This window comes from Vulpes vulpes, chromosome 5, assembly GCF_048418805.1.
Source record: "Vulpes vulpes isolate BD-2025 chromosome 5, VulVul3, whole genome shotgun sequence".
Classification (NCBI taxonomy): domain Eukaryota; kingdom Metazoa; phylum Chordata; class Mammalia; order Carnivora; family Canidae; genus Vulpes; species Vulpes vulpes.
Genome location: NC_132784.1, coordinates 79733528 through 79754541, shown reverse-complemented (window position 1 = coordinate 79754541; position 21014 = coordinate 79733528). Strand labels below are relative to the sequence as shown.

Below are 21014 nucleotides of genomic sequence, written 5' to 3'. Positions count from 1 at the left end.
CTGTGGGGGACACAGGAACAGGTGTGTTGGCTCTGCCTTCATCACTGTCCTCACGTCGCCCTCCTCCAGCCCTGGGGGAGGGGGGGTGGTGGGCGGGGGGGAAGGTTCATGGAGTACAGCTTTCAAATCACTAAATGAGGCTGTCTCTGAAAATCCTGCTGGGTTCATGTGCTGTGATTCATGGGAGTCACTTTCAGTAACACACTCAATGTCCAGAGTTTGGTGAGGAAGGGAGGCTGACCTTGATACAATTCACTGCGTGTCTGCTTTAAAGTTGTTGCGGATTTAGCAGACAGGTGCATAACAGAAGATCTTAAACTTTTCTAGGCATTCTGTTCCTCTCTATATACTCAGAGAAGAGGACCCCGTCTGATTCTAGGAAGATACCAGGGGTATTCCAGATGAGTAGTCACTCCTAAGAGATGTTATCGATCCTGCGTTATGCTATTCATTTGTAAATGAGAGGCTGATCCTGGCACATTTTTTGGTAGTCACTAAATACTAGAAGTGATGAGTAATGACAACAGAAAGAGGGAAGAAATGAGATGTTCACAAGACACGTTTTTCAAAATTAGAATAATCTTGACAGAAGCCACTAGTGTGCGGGTTAAAGGCCTCATACGCCCACCCACCGTCCCCTCTAGATCCAGATGCCTTGATGGCTCTAATAATACTTCTGTTAACTTGAAGGACACATTAGACCATGCTAGTTTCTACCTTTTGAAAATCAAAGTTCTCTTTTCCATCTCCGATGTTTTTCCTTGGGAGTAGTGGCATTGTGCCACTGTGACAAGGGAGTGATCCGATTTATGGATCAACTAATAATTTCTTGGTTGGCAACTGGGAAGGGCCATCACTATAACAATCATTACATCACAGCTGATACCTAGTGAGTCATCATTGAACTGCACAAGTTCTTTGAATGTGCCATCTTGTTTAATGTGTACCAAACCTTGGTGGTGGGATTATATTTTCCCCCATTTAGATTTGAGAAAAGTCCAGTTTAAAAATGGTTTGTTAGAGATTTTTTTGGCTAGACTGAATTTGGAGGCAGAGAATGGAACACTTTGAGAGTCTTAAACGGAGTCACCATATGTCCCTGGAGGCCAATGTGACAGCAGTTTAAACCTTGTCATGTCCCAAAATGATAAGCTCAGTTCCTATAATTCTCCTAAGAAAGCTCCTGGAAAATCTTGCAGAAGTTCATTCATTCTTCCATGTATTCAGCAAATAATAATCATGTACCTGCCATTTGGAAGGTATTGAACCTGGTACTTTGGGTCAAATACAGAGCCACAAGCCATGATCCATGCTTTCAAGGACTTCACTGTCTAGGGGGTGGGAGACCAGTCATATGCAAAAAGCAAAACTAAGAAAAATAGAGTAAAAAAATAATTAACATGCGCTGATTGTTTACTCCATACCATGCATGTGCTTTAAAATTTTTATTTCATTTTATCTTGAGCATGGGCTATGAGGTAGGTGCAGTTATTATCCTCATTTTGTGAGCACACTTGACCGAACTTAAGGACCCTGTCCAAGGTCATGCAGCCAGTGTGTGGGGAAGCCTGCAGCAGAGTCCCTGCTCTTAACCTCGTGCTGCCTCCATCGTTTAAGTTATAATAGTTTTTAAGATTGAATCACAGAGAATAGAAATGTGAAACATACAGTAAGGAAATATTAACTAATATCCATAGAAGTAACTCTGAAGAGGGAGAGTGAAATGAGTCAACTGAGAATGAGACAGGAGGCAAACGGAGCTGAGGAAGAAGAGGAAGGAAAGGAAATGCCACAGAGGAAGGAGGAGAACCCGGGAGTGCAGCATCTCGTGTGTCAAGGGGGACAGGAATGTCACTGTGGTGTGATCCAAAGTGCAGCATCTGGTGTCAAGGGGGACAGGAATGTCACTGTGGTGTGATCCATGGAAATGAGAAGTGAGAAAATGTCTGGGCTTTGGCTATTAGGAAGTTATTATCGACATTCTGGGAAAGCTTTGGGAAGAGAATAGAAATGGAAGCCAGATTACATGGGAGTAAGTTCTGAGTAGCCATGTGTCTCTAAGTTGTTAATTCTCCTAACAGAGGAGACCATCAGGCAACACAAATGTGGTAAGTGGGCCAGGTATGAGAAGTCATAGGGGCTGGGGAGGTCTGTGGCTGACTGGAGGTCAGTATTGACTGGTCTTCTGATTTTCTAAAAGTAGCTAGAAAATCAGAATTTTTTGCGTGGTATCACCTAATTTCTAAATGTTAGTTCAATTCAAAAAACAAAACACAGAATAGCATTGAGGCCAACTGTAATACATCTATGGGCTGTATTTGGCCTACCAGCTGTGAGCTTCTGGAATCCTCTTTCCAGAAATTTAGATGTGAAATGAAGAAGTATCTCAAAGAATAAGCATGGTTTAGGATTATACATGAGGGGTATGTGTGTGTGTGTTTGTGTGTGTGTGTAAACGACTGCTTGTTTTTGTTTTCTTAGGGTTGGGAAACAAAAACTCACTAAGAAGGAGGATTGGATGGAGAGAAAGAGACCCAAAATATTAAAGATAGATGTCTGGAATATTAAAGTGTCAGTGACAGTGGGAAGAATGAGATCAAAAGGCCAATTATTAGAAACATTGGGAAGATGGGCTAATTTCTCACATTTTATTGTTTTACTTGCTATAGTCATCACTTTGCCATACTTGTGAATTATCTGTATTATTATTTGCTTAATAATTTTCCTTAAATCACCTCTTATTTTAGATGTAAAGAGAGAAAAATGGAGTAGAGATGAAAAATGAAGCCGTCTATCATTATTTGTACTGTCAGATTGTATTTCCCAAGTATGCATTTTTTTTTTTTAGATTTTATTTACTCAGGAGAGACACACACAGAGAGAGAGACTGAGACATAGGCAGAGGGAGAAGCAGGCCCCATACAGGGAGCCTGATGTGGGACTTGATCCCAGGTCTCCAGGATCACGCCCTAGGCCAAAGGCAAGTACTCAACCGCTGAGCCACCCAGGCATCCCCCAAATACGCATTTTTAAAACACATAGAACTATTTGATAATTTGTCAAAAGTTTATCTCCATTCCACCTAAAACAATCTTTTATATTGCTAGTAGAACATAGAGCATGTCTTGGGAAAGATGGAATGCTAGTTAGAGTTCTTTAGGTCATTCGAAGCAAGAATTTTTCCGTGTTAAAATAACTGTATATAGCCTTAGTTTTTTTTTTTACTTACGCAGGTCAACTTCAATGGCCTGATCTGAATAAAATGGATCAAGGCAGGCACCTCTTTGTCTGACAATTTTTAAATGATGCTATTTGAATACCAAGAAGTTTGGAGGTTGACTGCAAAGCCTTCCAAATTAATCTAGCCTCGAAAAAAAAAATACCATCAGGTAACAGGAGATTTGTCAGCTGCCCTGCATATACTTTTCATATAAAACAATAAAAGTTGGCAGATGATAAATGAAAAGTCAGTTCAGAAAAAAAAAAAAAATATATATATATATATATATTTTAGATATGTGTGTGTGTATGAGAGAGAAAGAGAGAGAGAGAGAATCTCTTAACACAGGTAACAGAGGATGGAAGCTGGACACTACTACTGGATTCTCAGAAAGAGAGGAGTTTGTTGGCAGTGTGTAAACATCCTCACTGTTTCTTCATTTTGGTGGCTACCTTTTCATGCTGCATCTCCAAAATTTGATTTAAAAGACATGTACGAGGCCTGTCTTCCTGAAGATTTACTTTGTAGCAGTTATACTTTCTTTAAAAAAAAAATAGTTCAAAGAGGGGAAAATATAGTTCCTTTGCCTTGTTTCTCAGTCTCACCCATGCCATCCATTCCTGAACCAGACCTCTAAAATGGAAAAAGCAAGAAGCCTCTTGCAAGAGCAGTGGTGCATAAAGAAAGGTTTACAGTGAGTCCATCATCATGAATGATTAAAAGAGAACTGGGCAGCTATAGCGTGACTTGTACAAAAAGGGTTGCTCAAAGACTCATGAGGGTACGACCTACCTTGAAACAGATTACTGTCAAGGAAAATGTTTCAGCCCATTCCAACTTTGGGGGCGCAGGTAACCCTAGGGGTGCAGAATCAGGCCAAAGGGGGTCACATAGCCGTGATGTGAGAGCTGTGGAGCATCTCACAAATTTCTAGTGTGTGTGGTGTCAGGATTTATGGCAGGGATCTCTCACCTCTAATACATCTCTTACCTCTATTTTAAGTGCAGGGAATTGTGTGAATATCATCGTTCTATCCAATCAGCTTACAATATATGTCACACTCCTTATTGTCTTATGCTAGTGGGCATTATAAACTTGTAAAAACGTACATTTGAGAGAAGCTTCCTATTTTCTGTGAGCTCTTCACCACAGCCTTAAAACATATCTGAAGCCAAAGGCATGACGCACAGCCCTGTGCACTAGTAGTCAGGGATATCCATTGACGCTTGGCCACGCTGTTTGTGGTTTTAGATTTCTGCCGTGTTAGTTTTTGACTGCTTTCATCTCTCTCTTAAGCCTCACCTTTAAACCACGTGCTATATATGCAATTTCATTACTGATAGAATCCTAAAAATTGAAAGCTAAAGAAAATATCATTATAAAGCATATTCTGGTGATCTTAAAAATCATTTCAGGGGCACCTGGGTGGCTCAGTGGGTTAAGCATCGACTCTTGATTTCGATTCAGGTCATGATCTCAGGGTTGTGAGATTGAGCCCCACATTGGGCTTCCTGCTAAACATGGAGCTTGTCTAAGATTCTCTCTCCCTCTCCCTCTATCCCTTCCCGCCACCCCCACTCATGAGCATGCACTCTCTCTCTCAAAAAAAAAAATCATTTCAATATTAGCAAATAAGTTTGCAGTGCACTGCTGATATGAGTACTTCACAGGTCTCCGCAGTTTGCATTGCTGAAGTCCAAGTGCCCCCACCCCCAAAATATAATTTTCTTCCCCACTAAGCTTCATTAATTAAATCATTGACTCTGGCTTGCTGGTAAGGACCAATTCCTACAACAAGTGTATCCAATTTCCTGCTAGTGGTAACTTTCATTCTTCCTGGAATAGCAGGAAACATTAATTTTGCATTGGACCCAGGAGTCTCAGGAAGCTGGAATTATAGGCACCATTGCCCCACCCTTTTCTCCCCTAAAATAAAATGAAATAAAATAAAATGAGCAGCAGCTCTGCAGTGAGGCTTGAGGGATGGGTAATGACAAAGAAGAGAAAAGGGCATTAATTTCAGGATGGGGACAGCTGCCCGGCACTATCTCCCTTTGGATTTTGGTTCTTATAGCATCACGGTGAGTTATTAATATGTATGATCTGTACTTTATTCAAACATTATAAATCTATGCAGAAGTCTGGTGTTTGGGTTTTCCTTTATAGCTTTCATTCTTCTTCCCAGAATTATCTCATTTTGATCGGGAAACTTTTGCATAAAAAGCACACACCGAGAACTCACATTTCCATACCATAAATATTAAAAGGGGGTTAAGCTTTACAGTTTCTTCTCCCATCCCAATGGGAGGAAAGTTAGCCTTCTAATCAGGGGGGCATTATTAATGTTCTTTTTATTCGCAAGCCACAAGGTAAATTTTAACTTACAATATGAAATCGTACTATGTAGTTCCTTTCATTTATGTGAATTGTGGAATGCTTGGCTAGGCCATGTCTTTTATATGATATACTACAAATATACTTTTGAAGGATATACTACAAATCCAGCAGTTATTTGAGTTGTTAAGAACAGTTGGTTGGCTTATATTTTGAGGACCAAACCAAGTCCAGACCTTTTTTAAGGATCGTGATTAAAGTGCTTTTCGCAGGATAATTATAAAGTACGGATTCATCACAGTGTAGATTCATCACAGTGAATCTGGAGCATACAGAACAGAGAAATGGAACCAGAGAGTGGAATGTCTTTTTAGTAGCTTTTTAGCTTCTTAGCAGCTTCCTCTCTCCTGTTTATTGTCATTTTTTGCTGGCATAAAGGCATAGTCATAAATTTTGGTTCCCATGGAAATATAAAGGAATGTGTGAGCTATTTCATTTGGGTATACTGTCTGCTAATCACACGGTCTCGGCTGTTGTACTTCGTGATGGGAAATGAACGTGCTAATTGGTACTCTTTTTTCTTATTTCAGGAAACCTGCCATATGAATATAAAATAGTGATTGCTGGGAATCATGAACTGACATTTGATAAGGAATTCATGGCAGACCTTGTTAAACAGGACTACTACCGTTTCCCCTCTGTGTCCAAATTGAAACCAGAGGACTTTGACAACGTTCAGTCCCTCCTGACAAACAGTATTTACTTACAAGACTCGGAGGTAACAGTGAAGGGATTCAGGATATACGGGGCACCTTGGTAAGTGCTCAATGGAACAATCTTCCCCTTCGGTTTTTTTTTTTTTTTTTTTAAGCTCAGTGCTAAGAAATCATGGTGCAGACTTAAGGTGCTTTCAATGAAAAGGCTAAGGGTGGAAAGAAAGCTTATTGCTGCGTGTCCAACACAACACATATAGTGGCTGGAAAGAGCAGAGCTTGTTGTTTTCATCGTGGTGCAGATCTCCTTAAGCAAGATCAGTGGATGTAGGGTGCTGGTAGATGCATCTATGCTTATGTGACTGGGGCTGCATGTGCATCTGTGGGACACAGAAGGATTTGGGGGAAGGTCACCGCGTTACCCTTCGTGCAGATTCAGCTACTCCGAACATTCCACCAGCCTTAGGTAACTCATTTCCCTCTCATTTTACACTGGAACCCCTCGTAAAATATCTGGCTTAGATTAGGCTTTCTCAAATCTTGCTACACATCAGAATCACCTGACCCAACTCAGAAGAAATACAGATTTTGAAGCCATCCCCCCAGAGACTCTGATTCTCCTTCCTAGGTAGAGCCCAGCAATTTGTATTTTTAAAGCTCCCCAGAGGAGACTGAGGCACAGTCAGCTTGAAAGTCACAGATTGAGACTCGGTGCTGAAAATTCTAGCACGGAGCTCTAGAAAACTTGAAACAGGCATGGATTCTTTGGGACCAGAGAGGAAGCATTTTGATCTTATCTCTATCATTTGTCCGTTATGTGGCTTTGGAGACATTGATTCTCTGAGGATGAGCCTCAGTTTCCACATCTCTAAACCTGTGGAGATAATACCTACTTTAGAGGATTATTATGAGGATTAAATTAGGTGACGTTTGTAACGGATGTGTAAGACTGCTGGGTGGTTTATTTAGGATAATGATTATTATTTTCTGGCCTTGGTTCTGCCCCTAAGTATTTATGTGAACTTGAGCCTCCAAACCAGTCTCTTCATCTTCAAAACGGGAGTTTTAGACTGGAAGAGCAATATCAGAGGAGTCTTGGATTTTTATTTATTTATCTATTTTTTCGGAGCTCTGTGTGTATATGAAGTAGAGAGCCAACCTCTACTTACCCAACCTGGAGAAGAATCCTAGCCCTGCTCTAGGATTTACAGATAAGGCTGGAGGAAGACAAATAGCATGACTTTAGATTGGCCATCCCACTCCATAGTTTGTTCTCTGTAGAATAGAAAGTTGAGATAGTTTCTAAACAGTTGATCTTTTTTTCCCCAGCTTTACTAGTTGATATCCAGAAGGACTGATGAGTGAATACACGAAATATATTTCATTTTAAAATCAACCCAACAAAAGATTGTGAACTCTTACTAGAGTACTTACTATATGCCAGGCATTGTTCTAAGTCTATCTTTTATCTCATTTTCCTCACTTTCCTTTTATCTCATGCCTTTAAGAAATGTGATGCTGTTATGATTCTCATTTAGCAGGTGAAAAAACTGAGGCACAGAAAGGTTAAGTAACTGCTCAGGGATCACCAAGACCCTGAGCGGTGGCATCCTAATTTTGAGTCTGACTACAGGGTGCATGCTATGACAGGTGGTAGTGGTGTGGTAATTGGTGGTTAGAATCCACGGTGGTTATATCCAGCTTTTTAATGTACATCAAGTAATGGTTTTTATGTGTGAGAAGGTGGTAAAGGGCAGGAGAACAAACAGGAGAAATTGGTGGTCCTATCAAATTGTAATCTGAAAACCGGTCTCAAAGTAACCTAGGATGTCGGTATTAGCATTTCTGAGCAAAGGGCTGGAGAGGGAGCTTTTCCATTCTCACAGCTCCCTCCTTAATGACTATGCAGTAGTTGAGGCATGACTTCTGATTGGCAGAGAAGCTCTACATGGAGTTACGATAATTTTTTTTAACACATGAAGATATTTGAAACCTTCTCGAAGGCACGGAACATAGAGGGCTGTTCCTGAACAAGCCACACTTTCAGAGATCTCCACATTGATAGTTGCTGAAATGATGATAGCAAACTCCATCCACTATCTGAGCAGATTCAAATCTGTATAGGATAAGGTTTAGCTAAACCAGTTGACGGGTGTGATGAATGAGGGAGTGATTTTGTTTTTTTTTTTTTAATTTTATTTATTTATGATAGTCACAGAGAGAGAGAGAGGGAGAGAGGCAGAGACACAGGCAGAGGGAGAAGCAGGCTCCATGCACAGGGAGCCCGACGTGGGATTCGATCCCGGGTCTCCAGGATCGCGCCCTGGGCCAAAGGCAGGCGCCAAACCGCTGCGCCACCCAGGGATCCCGAGGGAGTGATTTTGGATCCAGAGGCAGATCTTGCAGCATGTCAAGAAATAAAAAAAATAAAGTAAAAGAAATTTTTTTAAAAAACACAAAACACAGTAATTCAAATATGTGATGTGATGGAGCATAATCCATTTTTGATGTTGCTAAAAACTTCAGACAGTGTTTATATTTGATATGAATTGATGTCATTCAAAAATTGCTTGTTTTAATATTGGAGAGCAAGAAGGTGGGCAGGATGCGTCTTCTGACGTGTTATCCTAAAGTTGTCTTTACACATAATTTGTTGGGATTTCCAGAAAATTTAAACTATTTCCTGCCTCACACTTCCTTACAATAAAGGATATCTTTACATGGAATTTGTGTCACCCATAGGAATTGCTGGTACTTTGTCTTTTGACTAAGAATACAGAGGTTGGTGAAGAGTAAATTTCAATTTCAATATGTATTTTGGAGCTATTGGTAAATTGGGTCTCACTGTGAAGATATTTTGTTAAAATTAATAAAATAAGATGAAAACAGAGGGAGGCAAACCATAAGAGACTCTTAACTCTAGGAAACAAACTGAGGATTGCTCGAGGGGAGGTGGGTGTGGGGACGGGTAACTGGGTGATGGGCATGAAGGAGGGCACTTGATGTAATGAGCACTGGGTGTTACATGCGACTGATGAACCACTAAGTTCTAACCCTGAAACTAATAGTACAATATATGTCAACTAAGTTGAGTTTAAATTTAAGAAGTTTAAAAAATTAGTATTCCCAGGACTGCTGATAATCTGAACATTCATTTGGGAATGCCCACATTAGCTTTTCTGTGCAGAGAGCACAGATTTTCCTAGCTCTACCACTTATTCAGCCCTGGCACCTTGGGTGAGTGTCTGAACATCTCCCTGTCTCTGTTTTCTCACTTTTAAAGTGGGAGATAGCAACATTATTTCTTTCATATGGTTCCTATGAGGATAAATGAGTTAATGTATCTGCAGCACCCCAAAGACTTCCTGACACAGAGGAGGCATCTAATAAGTGTGAGCTACTACTGATATAGGGCGGTTAGTCTTTCAAATCTACTTTATACCTTTGTCCATCTTCGAACGAAGGCCATTGCACTAGGAGTCAGATGGGGTGCCTTCTAGCTTAAATTCAGGCTCTGCTGATTGAGTGACATGAGGCAAATCACCAAGCTTCTATATTTGTGAACTAGGGCCAACAAGGTCGGCCTCAGTATCTCTCCTCCACTGTGCACTTAAATTTGGTCACCAAAGTTAACATTTTCAAAAAATATCCATATTAGCAGGGCATGCTTGATTATTTTTTTTTTAATATTTTATTTATTTATTCATAAGAATACAGAGAGGAGAGAGAGGCAGAGACACAGGCAGAGAGAGAAGCAGGCTCCATGCAGGGAGCCTGACATGGGATTCGATCCCGGGTTTCCAGGATCAGGCCCTGGGCTGTAGGCGGCGCTAAACCCCTGAGCCACCTGGGGCTGCCCTGATCATTTTAATATCTTGTACATTTTGTAACCACTTTCACTACTAAGAATTTGACTAGAAGCAAAGTTTGGGAGGGTTTGTACCAGAGCTACCACTTTTCCACCTTTAGAAATGAGGTTTCTCCATCCCTGAGATTCACCCACAGGTGAATGCCTGCTTACTAGCCAATTAGTTATTCTAGCCCCAAAATAATGTAAACTGGTTTAAGGTTGATTCCTGGGCTTTTCCAGTGAATTTTGATATTACTAGGGTCTTAATTTCAAAACAGAAACCAAAATAAGATCCTTGATATAAGGATTTCCATCTTGTCGTGGGTTTCTCAGAGGTGATGGCCATCCAACCAGGAAGATTGCTGTAACTCATGTATTTTAAGAATGTGGATCGTGACTTGCTTTCAGTATAGAAAAGGAGTATCAGTCCATATTCATTACAGTGTTTTAACTTGCAGCACAGCCGAAAGCTTCCTAAAGATGAGGGAAAATTAAAGCAATGTCTCTAATTTACAGTTTAGCAGGAAGCTGTACGTGGAGAAGAATGTACAGCATTCAAAGGATCCGTGTGTGTTTGCAATAGGAGTGCACGGTGGTACTTCTGAGGTTCCCGAGGAAGAGGATCTGGGTATGGTTCGATGGGTCTGGGGAAATTCAGTAGCCTGCCTACACCAAAGAAGATGTAAGCAGGCTGCCTTCTCCCCTTGGAAGGAGGGCAAGAGCTGACCAGTTCCAGAAAGCACCCCCACTGCAGGAGGCCTCTTGGCAGGTTCTGTGGCTTCTGAATATATTCCTTCACCGTCTTGTTCTTCCCAGTATCTTGAAGAAAGGAAGCAGGCATGAGGTATTAGCATCTTTGGATGTATCAGCCCAGACACAGCTTTTCTGAATTTCACATATTATGTTTTATTTCTCTCTTTCTTGGGGGGAGAAGAAGAGGGTCTTGTGTTGTCAGGCAGATAGGTCTGCCTAGGACTTTGGGGCCACGACAGGAAAGCTTCTGGATTTCTTGTGTCCCTGTTGTTGGTTTCCTGCTGCCACCATGGTTCCTGATTGCCTGTCTGTGTTGTTTTTTCCAAAGGCTGAGGATGGCTTGAAAGAGGAGGCAAAATTTGAATCTGCTTGTCTGGCCAGGGTAGGGGGCAGGTGGAATTTTGAAATCAGCTCTATATTTTGGATTATTGGATCTATAACCAGTAGCTTAGTACTAGCAGGCTTCAGTACACTCACTTGTGGGACTTGCCATTTAAAAATCAACCCCTTGGGGATCCCTGGGTGGCTCAGTGGTTTAGCGTCTGCTTTTGGCCCAGGACATGAGCCTGGAGTCCCGGGATCAAGTCCTGTGTCGGGCTCCCGGCATGGAGCCTGCTTCTCCCTCTGCCTGTGTCTCTGCCTCTCTCTCTCTCTCTCTCTGTCTCTATCTCTATGTCTATCATGAATAAATAAATAAAATATTTATAAATAAATAAATAAATAAATAATAAAAATCAACCCCTGCCCCTTCGGGTTTTTTTTTTTTTTTTTTGGTGGTTTTTCTAGTTTGTTTGTTTGTTTTGGTTTTGTTTCAATTGCTCTTTTGTTTGTTTTTTTTAAAGATTTTATTTATTCATGAGAAGACAGAGAGAGAGAGAGGCAGAGACACAGGCAGAGGGAGAAGCAGGCTCCATGCTGGGAGGCCAACATGGGACTCGATCCTGAGACTCCAGGATCATGCCCTGGACTGAAGATGGTACCAAACCAGCTGAGCCACCCAGGCTGCCCTCCCTCAGTTGCTCTTTTGATACTAAGATACTATGTTGAAAAAAATCGAGGTCCTAATTGATCAGGAGCCAAACTGCAAACAGTAGAAATAAGCCCACATTGACCCAAGCAGAGCATCGTGTGGTTCAGCAGTGGCTGCACCTTGTTCCCCTCTTGAGCAGAAATGCAGGGCTGCCTCCCGTGGCTTTTAATGAATATGAGCGGGGCTTTCCGATGTCCAGGAATTTGATCTCTCTAAGACCACAGGGTCAGGGACAAAGAACACGCTTTTTCATGTTAGAGTAGACCCAGGTGTAATTTGTCAGATTTAGTAACTGTGGAGGAAGTGCCTAAACTTCTGTGGCAGGAAAATTAGATGGGGCCTACCTAGACAGTGGAATTCTGAAATGGCTGCAGTAACAAGAGAAAGCCTGTTGAGCTGCATCTGCAAAGGGAGCCTGAGCAGAATGTTTTCTTCCCCTCCTCCCTGCCTCTCGTTTCAGGTTCACAAACATGTTGAGTTCATTCATTCATTCATTTAGATATAATTTTCTCAGCATTTTTACAAGTGGGAGTTAAGTGTTGATGCCACTCTCTGCAGCGTTTGTAATTGTGTTTGCACAGAAATAGCTACACTGTTGCTCACGTTTCCTTGTTCTGATCAGTGCAATAGTACTTTGTGTTTACCCTGTCAGAAAAGCTTCAGATGTTTTTATTTCCAATTATAAGTTTTGTGATGCATCATGTATTTTGCTGACAGCCTTCAAGTTCTTGAAATTGCGGACAAATTAACAGCAGATATCGAGTAAGAGGATTAGGAAACCAATTGGCAACTCGTGATAGAATTCGGATATGAGGATGAGTGGAATGGGCTCATTTATTTTATTTTCACAGTCATACTTTGTGATTAACTTGAGAAAGGAAGAAAAAAAAGAAAGAAAGAAAGAAAGAAAGAAAGAAAGAAAGAAAGAAAGAAAGAAAGAAAGAAAGAAAAGAAAAGAAAAGAGAGAGGAAGGGAGGGAGGAAGAAAAAGAAAGAAACATCTCCATGTTTAGCTGGAAGGTCCTTTCGCACTAAAGAATAGGACTATACAAACAATATTGGTTCCTACCACCGTCTCAGGGATTCCAGCTTTTATTCAGGAGGGTTCAGAAAGGTATTGGCACAGAGAAAGGTCTGTGTGTGTGTTAAACAAATATGCACTCTGCTTTTACATGATTCTGTTTAAAGGCCCAGGCTAGCATTTCATTTTTCTTGGCACAGAGCCCATAGACTCTCCCATATGAAACCTATGGGTGTTTTGCCCTGCTCTAGAGTTACAGGCTCTGTTTACATTTTTGCCTGTTCCAGAATGCAGCTGACTGTTCTTAAAGCCACACGGGATCAGATTCACTTCTGGTTTAACAAATGCCCTGTTTATTTGAAAAAGGAGAAAGCAAAACCGATCACTTTGCTTTCCACCTCCCATTCATAGTCATCTCAATGAGTACCAAATCCAAAGCCAGGTTGTGCAGAGCTTGTGATGTTGGATCCCGCTGGTACCTTTCCACCCTGCTCCCTCCAAACCCGTAAAGCCTGTCCTGGTGCCTTTATCTGACACCTCGGTGGTGACTGTGTGGAAGCATCGGGAGGGGGCTATGGAAATGTTTGTGTGTGTTCAGTTATCCTTAATGTCAGCTATTGGCATAAATTAAATTTTTGCCTGCACGTTCTGAGAGACAACCTCAATTAGCAGACAACAATAACAAGCTTGCATTTGGATGATTATTTCACTCAGGGAACTGTCACATGTATTCTCTCATTTGGGCTTCACAGCAATTCTAAGTAATTAAAATTTAAGGTAAAAAAGTAATTCAGACAGTTGAAATAAGCAGAGTATGTATTAATAACAATAATTAATAATAGCCAGCATCTACAATTGCCTGTAGGTCAGATGCTGCTCAGTATTGCCTCCTTTTGACAGAGGAGGCCAGGATAGAGTTCTTGACAGAGATGGTGGTTTGCCCAAAGGTATTAGGGAGAAATAGAACTAGAACCCAGCCTTCCTATGCTGAGCTCTTTAGACTAAACCAGGATATCCTAGTAACCAGATGTCCTTCTGCTCCTTGACCTAAGGCAATTCAGGAAGGGGCCTCTTGGAAGACTTAGCTTTTTCCATCCAATTGCAGAAGGGGGGCACAGAAATCCAGGCTAGTACTCTTCAGGAGCTCTCAGGATTCCGGGTAAGGTGCTCCTAGGGGGAGCAATAGGGATATTGAGGGGACAGATGAAGGAATGATCCAGTATTTGTTTGCCTGACAAGCTGCAGAGCCTGGGATTTTCTGTAAAAAATCTGTCTCAGTGTGTCATAAGACATGAATCACCTACCTCCTTCTGGTCCTTCTAATCCTTCTGCTCCATGGAGACAACTCATGATTCCTTTGCACACACATCAGTGGGGTGAGGGGCGGGGGTAAGTATTGGGTGCCTGTGGCTTTTTCCCTCTGTGGCACCAGGTAGCAGCTGAGAAAGACAACAGCCCCGGATATATGCACCAAGAAGGAAGTGCTGGCAGTGTGCCTTGCTGAAGTCAGGCCTGCCTGGCATGGGCCCACACACCATGCTCCAGAGAAGACCTGGCCCTTAACACCGAGACTCAGCCGGCTGGCTGGCTGCTGAGTGTTCTTTCATTTTCTCATGTTACACTAACAGGCTCCTTTTTAACCCATAGTCGCTGCTGGTGGATGGAAGGCGATTATGCAGTGGCTGTAAGTTCTTCAGGGGTACGGACCCTGTCAGCTTTGTTCTCTGCATCCCCTGGGGTGGCCCGGTACCTGGCACATGGTGGATGCCCTGTCCATATCAGATGAATGAATGAATGAATGAATGAACGAATGAATGAGTGAGGGTGGTGCTGATGTTTCTGTGGCTGATGGACTAACGGCCTACACAGATGAGTCATGAGCTGCAGAGGAAAGAATATTTCCAATGTGGGATCAAGTGTAGCCATGAATCTACAAGGAGGACTGGAGAGATGGTAAGCAAGATGGAACCAAACCGAGCACTCAACTATGTTTGTGAGCTTTGTGAACGTATTTGATCCATCCTGAACATTCATAAATGGAGAGAGTATAACATCTCTCCAGGTGAGCATGCTTTAATAAAAAGGTGAGGAGTGGGAGTAGTTGGACAAACCTAACCTTGAAGGTAGTGAGAATTTTCAAAGGAAGGCTCCAACAGTATTTTTAGGCTCTTTCTTGTCGTTTCTTTACTTCAGATGCCATATCCCCATGCTAGGACCAACTATAGAAGTTTCTATTAGATTTGAAGACTGTATCTTCAAGCTGCAGTAAAAGTAGTCAGCATCAAGTGTGAGTTTGGTAGGAAGCTAGACAGCTGGGCACTCAGAAAGTTCTTTTGGACGTTAGAAACCAGTTATCAAACGTGTGGTATTCTCTTTTCTTAATGGTCAAATTCCCAGTGGTTGAATTTCTAGAGAAGAATTAAAGTCGTGTGGATTCTGTACCATTTATTTTCAAGTTCTTTGACCAATGCGGATTTCTGATTTTATAACCTGAGCTGTAAGCGTAATGTGAATTTCTACAGGTATTACCAGATACTGAGTGCACTGGGGTCCCGCTGGCAGTCTTGACCCAGATTTGCCTGTTTCCAGTCACTGCTGCTGCCCTGCCTCCCCGCTGTGCACTTCTGCCCTGTAGAGCTGATGCGTTCACTAGTAAGTCCCAGTAACTCCCCAGGTTCATGTAATCCTCCAGGTGATCAATGATGAAAGGGCAATGGGCCTTGGAGCACACATTTTGGAGGTTGCTGCTGCCACCAAGGGCTCCCCTTTGGTCAGGCACCACATCTGGACAGCCTTCCTCCCTTTCCCCCCTTCTGATGTGTCTGCATGCTGCTAAAGTAGCTTCACAATAGGGGCATGATAACCAAAGTCATCTTCTGTTCCCCATTCCACAGGAAAGAACCCCTCTGCCCTTCTAGGCTGCTCTGTGAGAAGCAGTCAAGGCATGATGTCACTCACCTCCTGAGGATTCACCTCTAAGCCCTAGGAACTTGTTGGGGGACAAACCAAACCACGTTGAGCTCAGGGACATCCCTCTGACAAGGAAGGCTTCGTTGAAACTGGTCTGGGCCCTTCCTTCGCACTCCACTCCCCTTAAGCCATTTGTTCCTCAGGTTAATAATCTTCTCGACCTCCCCAGTGAGGAGATATACCCTGAAAGGTCCAATCCCCAGACTGGACATAGCTTAAACAACCCTGTTCTCCCTACTGAAGGGAGGCAGTGGAGGGCAGAGGCCGCAGGCTTTTAGCTTTTAGAGACAGCTGTCCCCAGCACACTGAGTCTCCGTTTTATCCTTTAGGGTTAGGCATTTTACCTTGTTAGGCATTATTTTATCTCTCTGAGCCATAGTTTCATCTGTCAAATGGGTATGCAAATTGTAATAACTACTACCTATTAAGCATCACTCATATACAGGTACCTTATATAACATTGTTTTTAAGTGGTCACATTGACTGACCCTTATTATAAAGAAAGTAAAATCATCCCCATTTGGGAGATGATAAAAATTGAAGGCTAGAGAAGTTAACTAATTCATCCAAAGACACTCATTTCCTAAAGTAGCAGAACTGGAATTCAACCCCAAAGCCTTTATATTTTTCACCATTCAGTTTATTTTTATGGGATTAAAAACGGGGTCATGTATGTTAAGTTCCTGGCACTCAGTAAATGCTCAGTAAATGTCATTTTCTCCCCTGAAACGTAACAGTTGTGTGGTTTTTATAATGGCTGTTATTTGTGTTTGTTCATTTGTTCATTTTGACTTGTTTGTTTTGTGTTTGCTCTGTTTTGTTTTCTTTTTATGTTCTGGTATATCAAGGGAGAAGTGAAAGAGGGCAGAAAAGAGATGACTCAGCAGCATTGTCTAGGAAAATGATTCCTTCTGTTTGTGTGTGTGAGAGAGAGAGAAAGAATTTTTAAAAGCAAATATTGTACAGTTTCCTTGCACGGCAGGTTGCTTATGATCTGGGTAAGTGGAAACCACTTAGGAAAGGCACCCCGTACATCGGTTGCATTTGGTCAAAAGACGGGGGAGCGTGACTAGATGTCTGTTAAATGAAGACATGGGGGCATTTTTAAGATCACTTATATGAAGTATCATTTGAAATGTATGAGTAATGCTTGGTGATGCATTTTCACCCAGGAAAAATAAAGGTAATCTTGGATGGGGACTATAAATTGAATGTGGAATGTTCCATGAGGGCTGCTTAAACAGGAAGCCAGTGGCAAATTTGAAAGCCTGTGTGTTCACAGAATGTGCATGTATTCTGTAAAGAGTAGAAAAGATGAGTTATAAATCTACATTAATCCAGGGGAGAACATAGGAAGACTGTTTTGGTCAAATATTAGAAAAGATCAGCTTGGTTAAAGCGTAAATATGGTTACTATGACTAATAACGTCCAAGTATGAAATTTGCAGCAAAAAAGGAAAAGGCAACAAAGGGAAACGCCTCTCATATAGAGGCAAATTAGAGGAAGTGGTTAGGAACCAGCCTAAATAAGATTCTTCCCAAGATAAAATTTCCCAAGCCAGCATCTGAAGGTGCTGGTTATATTATTGGGTAATTCAGATACTTGAGTCCTCATGCCCCTAATGTCTGGCATGGTGGATTTAGGATAGATCATATCCCCATACCCCACCCCACCCCCAAAAAAAAGTCATGCTAAAATTTCATCTGAACCTACAGTAAGTCAACATTGAAGACTAAATAAAACTAATGCTGTTTATAAGGGAAGAAAAACGTCAGAGTTGACACATGATTATCCATTCTTTCCTAAAAGTGGTTAGGCGCTTCTTTTACATATTATGTACAAAATGATTGTACATAAAACTAAGTGCCTCTGATGCTCTCGGGCTTCATAATTGAGGATCACCATTTTCCTCACTAGATTTCAAGCTACAGTATGTATTGAAATCGTGGGACATGTCAATCTTAAGACTGAATCCACTAAGATGTACTGATTTTCCATACCACAGGAGACTTCATGAGCAATGGAAAGTAGCTTGAAGTACCATGGACCTAGAAAGAGGACTACCAAAGACAGAAATGAGGGGAAAAACTTTTTATTGTCTTGATGATTTAAAAGTCCATACCCCTATCACTAGCCATAGTGGAGGGGTCTTTATTTTTATTGTAAATCAGGAATCAATAGGAAAAAAAAAAACCCTTTTTTTTAAGATTTTATTTATTCATGAGAGATACAGAAAGAGAAGCAGAGACATAGGCAGAGGGAGAAGCAGGCTCCTTGTGGGGAGCCTGATGAGGGACTTGATCCCAGGATCCTGGGATCACAACCTGAGCTGAAGGCAGACGCTCAACCCCTGAACCACCCAGGTGCACCCGGAAAAAAAGGCCTTCTTGCTTTGATCTTTACAGAACAAAATAAGAGATGCTAGACAAAAACCTAATCAGGTGTTTGTTGACCGCAAAACTGGTGGAAATAGGCTGTTGGCTTGTTACTAGCCACCTTCCTGCTCTTTTTCTTCTTTTTCCTTTGGTGTTATGGAAAAAAAAAAAAAAGATTGTGAAAAGGAAATTTGTTTAAAAGACTCAGTTTATGGGCTTTACGTTTATATTATTTAAATAAATTAATCCATAGGAAGCACTGGAGAATCAGGATTTTAGGTCCTGCTTATGATGCCTCTGTTACCAAACATTCCCTGATACCTCCCGTTTTTTCAAAGGGAACAGCAAGGAAGTTCCTTTTCTTACCTCAATTCAGCCTCTCCCTGCAAAAGATAGAATTCTGCAAGGACAAGTATTTACCTGTAGGTCGAGCAGATTGAGTAGAAAAATGGAAAACCTAAGTGCGTGTGTATAATGCTGGCCCTGACCTTTGTGCTTTTAGACAGCTCTTACCAGAGGCGAATTCTGTGTGGTTGCCGCTGGCATAGCAGCTTCAGAGCAGGCCGGTGAAAGGCAAGGGGATTCAGGGTATCGAGTACCTTCCTGCGCTCAAACACATTGTGTGTGCTGTTCAGTCTTAGGATTAAAGGGAAGATCTCGTACTAAGGAAGGTACGAGGTTTTTAAGCTTATTTGCTAGAGGAATTACCTTCTGGAGAGTTCGAAGTCTCCTGAAAAGCCAGAGAGAAATACGATCACTTCTTTGGAAATTTTGAAGTTTGGCTGGCTTGTAAACCACAGGCTTAACTGTGCTCTCGAGTCCGTTCTGAGATTTTGTAACTGCTGAAATTTATGATTTTCATTATAAATGTATTTTTGCTTTGTTGATTGCTGCAATGAACAGAATAAATGGATTGCTGAGGAAGGGGAATACAAATATGGCAGAGAAAATCCATTCTCTTTGTCCATTGACTCAAATCCTCTTCTTCTGAACGAGACCCAAAAAGCTTTGTCAAAAGAAAGAAAGAAAAAAATAAGAAAGGAATATTGGGCACCTGGATGGCTCAGTGGGTGAGTCCCCTGCCTTTGGCTCAGGTCCTGATAGTGGGGTCCTGGGATCGAGTCCTGCATCAGGCTCCCCACAGGGAGCCTGCTTCTCCCTCTACCTACGTCTCTGCCTCTCTCTGTGTGTCTCTCATGAATAAAATAAATAAATAAATAAAATTAAATAAGTAAAAACTTTAAAGAAACTAAGAAGAGAAAAAAAAAAGGAAAAAAGGAAAAAAAAGGAAAGTAGTTGCTACAGAAAACCATTAAGGAGAGAAATCAGGCAAAAAGTAGACGTCTCCATTCCTAGAGATTGTTTTTCAAACTGTGTAAACTGTCTTCAGTTTACCAGATCTCACCTGGACGAAGATGTTACAATTCCAGTAAAAATTCATACATTCATCCAGTTTTAGTCATTCAAGAATGAGCATCAGTCATCAGAGAGCAGTGGTGTGTTTTTCTTCTGCTGCTTAGCACTGAGCGTTTCAAAAGCCGTATCCCCACCAAAAATATACAGAGGGATCGTAACATTATAAAGAATGTATATAAATATAGAAAGAAAATGAAAACTGAGAGGTAATATACCACAAATATAACAGCAGTTTTCTTTTATGAGTGTTCTTTTTTTTCTTTTTTCTTTTCCTTTTCTTTTCATTCTACTTCCCTGGTATTTTGTATCTTCGTAGAGTGGGTAAGTTGTATTTTTACAGTCAGGAAAAAAAAGTCACATTCTCCAGTCATAAAATGTGTGTCTGGGGATAATCTGGAAACGGACTCTCTTAATTCTAGCTTTATGCTGTCATTGTGAATATACTTCTTGTATCCTTGTGGGCCTGCATGTATGCACACACTTTAGAGATTACCTGTGTCCCGGGCCGTTGCAAACGTTGGGGAGGTGGAGGTGTCTGTCCCAATCAACAAGTGCTGTAGGGTTGCCTGGTTGAACTGGAAAGAGTCCCTGAAAGCTCCCTGCCTCGTGTGTCATTCCATTGAGGAATTTGGTTTCCTCTTTTAAATCACACTCTCCAAAGAAGGTGGAACCCAGGTGGCTTGTTTGGTGCTGCGGTGCGTGAGAGAACCCAGACTTCTTTGGTGCTGCATTTTGATTCGTCCCTGAATGTGACACCCTGGGTTTTGGGTCAGTAAATCTGACTGTATAGGAGGTGACTTGAGTGGAGGAAAGCCTGGTGTCTACCTTTGCTTATTTGTATTCCGGTGCTGTAACCTCCCCTCCTCTCGTGTGTCTTTGTTCTATTAATCTGCAAAACAGGGCTCGGCTTGTGATTAGTCCTTGGAGCTTGTTTCTATTAATCAGTCTGCAAAACAGGTCGACTTGGATGCTTTTGTTTCAGAGCTTAATGCGTTCTCCTTGTCAGGCTGTAGTTCAGGCTGCTTGGTTTGCCTTAACTGGGACCAGGCAGTGAAATTTGGTTTTTATATGCTGATTGCATTGTCAAGAAAGAAAACACCATTTGAAAAGACAACGGGAAAATGCTAATGTAGAATTGTAGAGCTATGTTTTAGGAGGAGGAAAAGTTTATAGAAAATACAACTTATGTAAGTAACTTGGTTGTGTTGTACAATAAACTAGTGAGGTTGACCAGGACATAAAATAAGGCATTATTCATATTACATAGTCTGGAAGTATGGTGTCGAGCAAAGGTTGCCTATTAATAATAATTTTATGTGTATTTGTAATGTA

General features: G+C 41.5%; 1 protein-coding gene across 10 annotated transcripts in view; it reads left to right on the top strand.

Annotated features, from left to right (window-relative positions):
- The window catches only part of MPPED2 (metallophosphoesterase domain containing 2), a 182168-nt gene that overhangs the window by 79850 nt on the left and 81304 nt on the right, over positions 1 to 21014 (top strand). For all 10 annotated transcript variants that reach the window (XR_012001731.1, XR_012001727.1, XR_012001728.1 and 7 more), the window contains one exon: positions 6145 to 6370. Coding sequence is in view for 5 of the 10 variants with exons in the window: in XM_026012802.2 (XP_025868587.1) it covers positions 6145 to 6370 (226 nt within the window). In the remaining 5 variants the exon portion in view is untranslated. The remainder of the gene's footprint in view (positions 1 to 6144; positions 6371 to 21014) is intronic.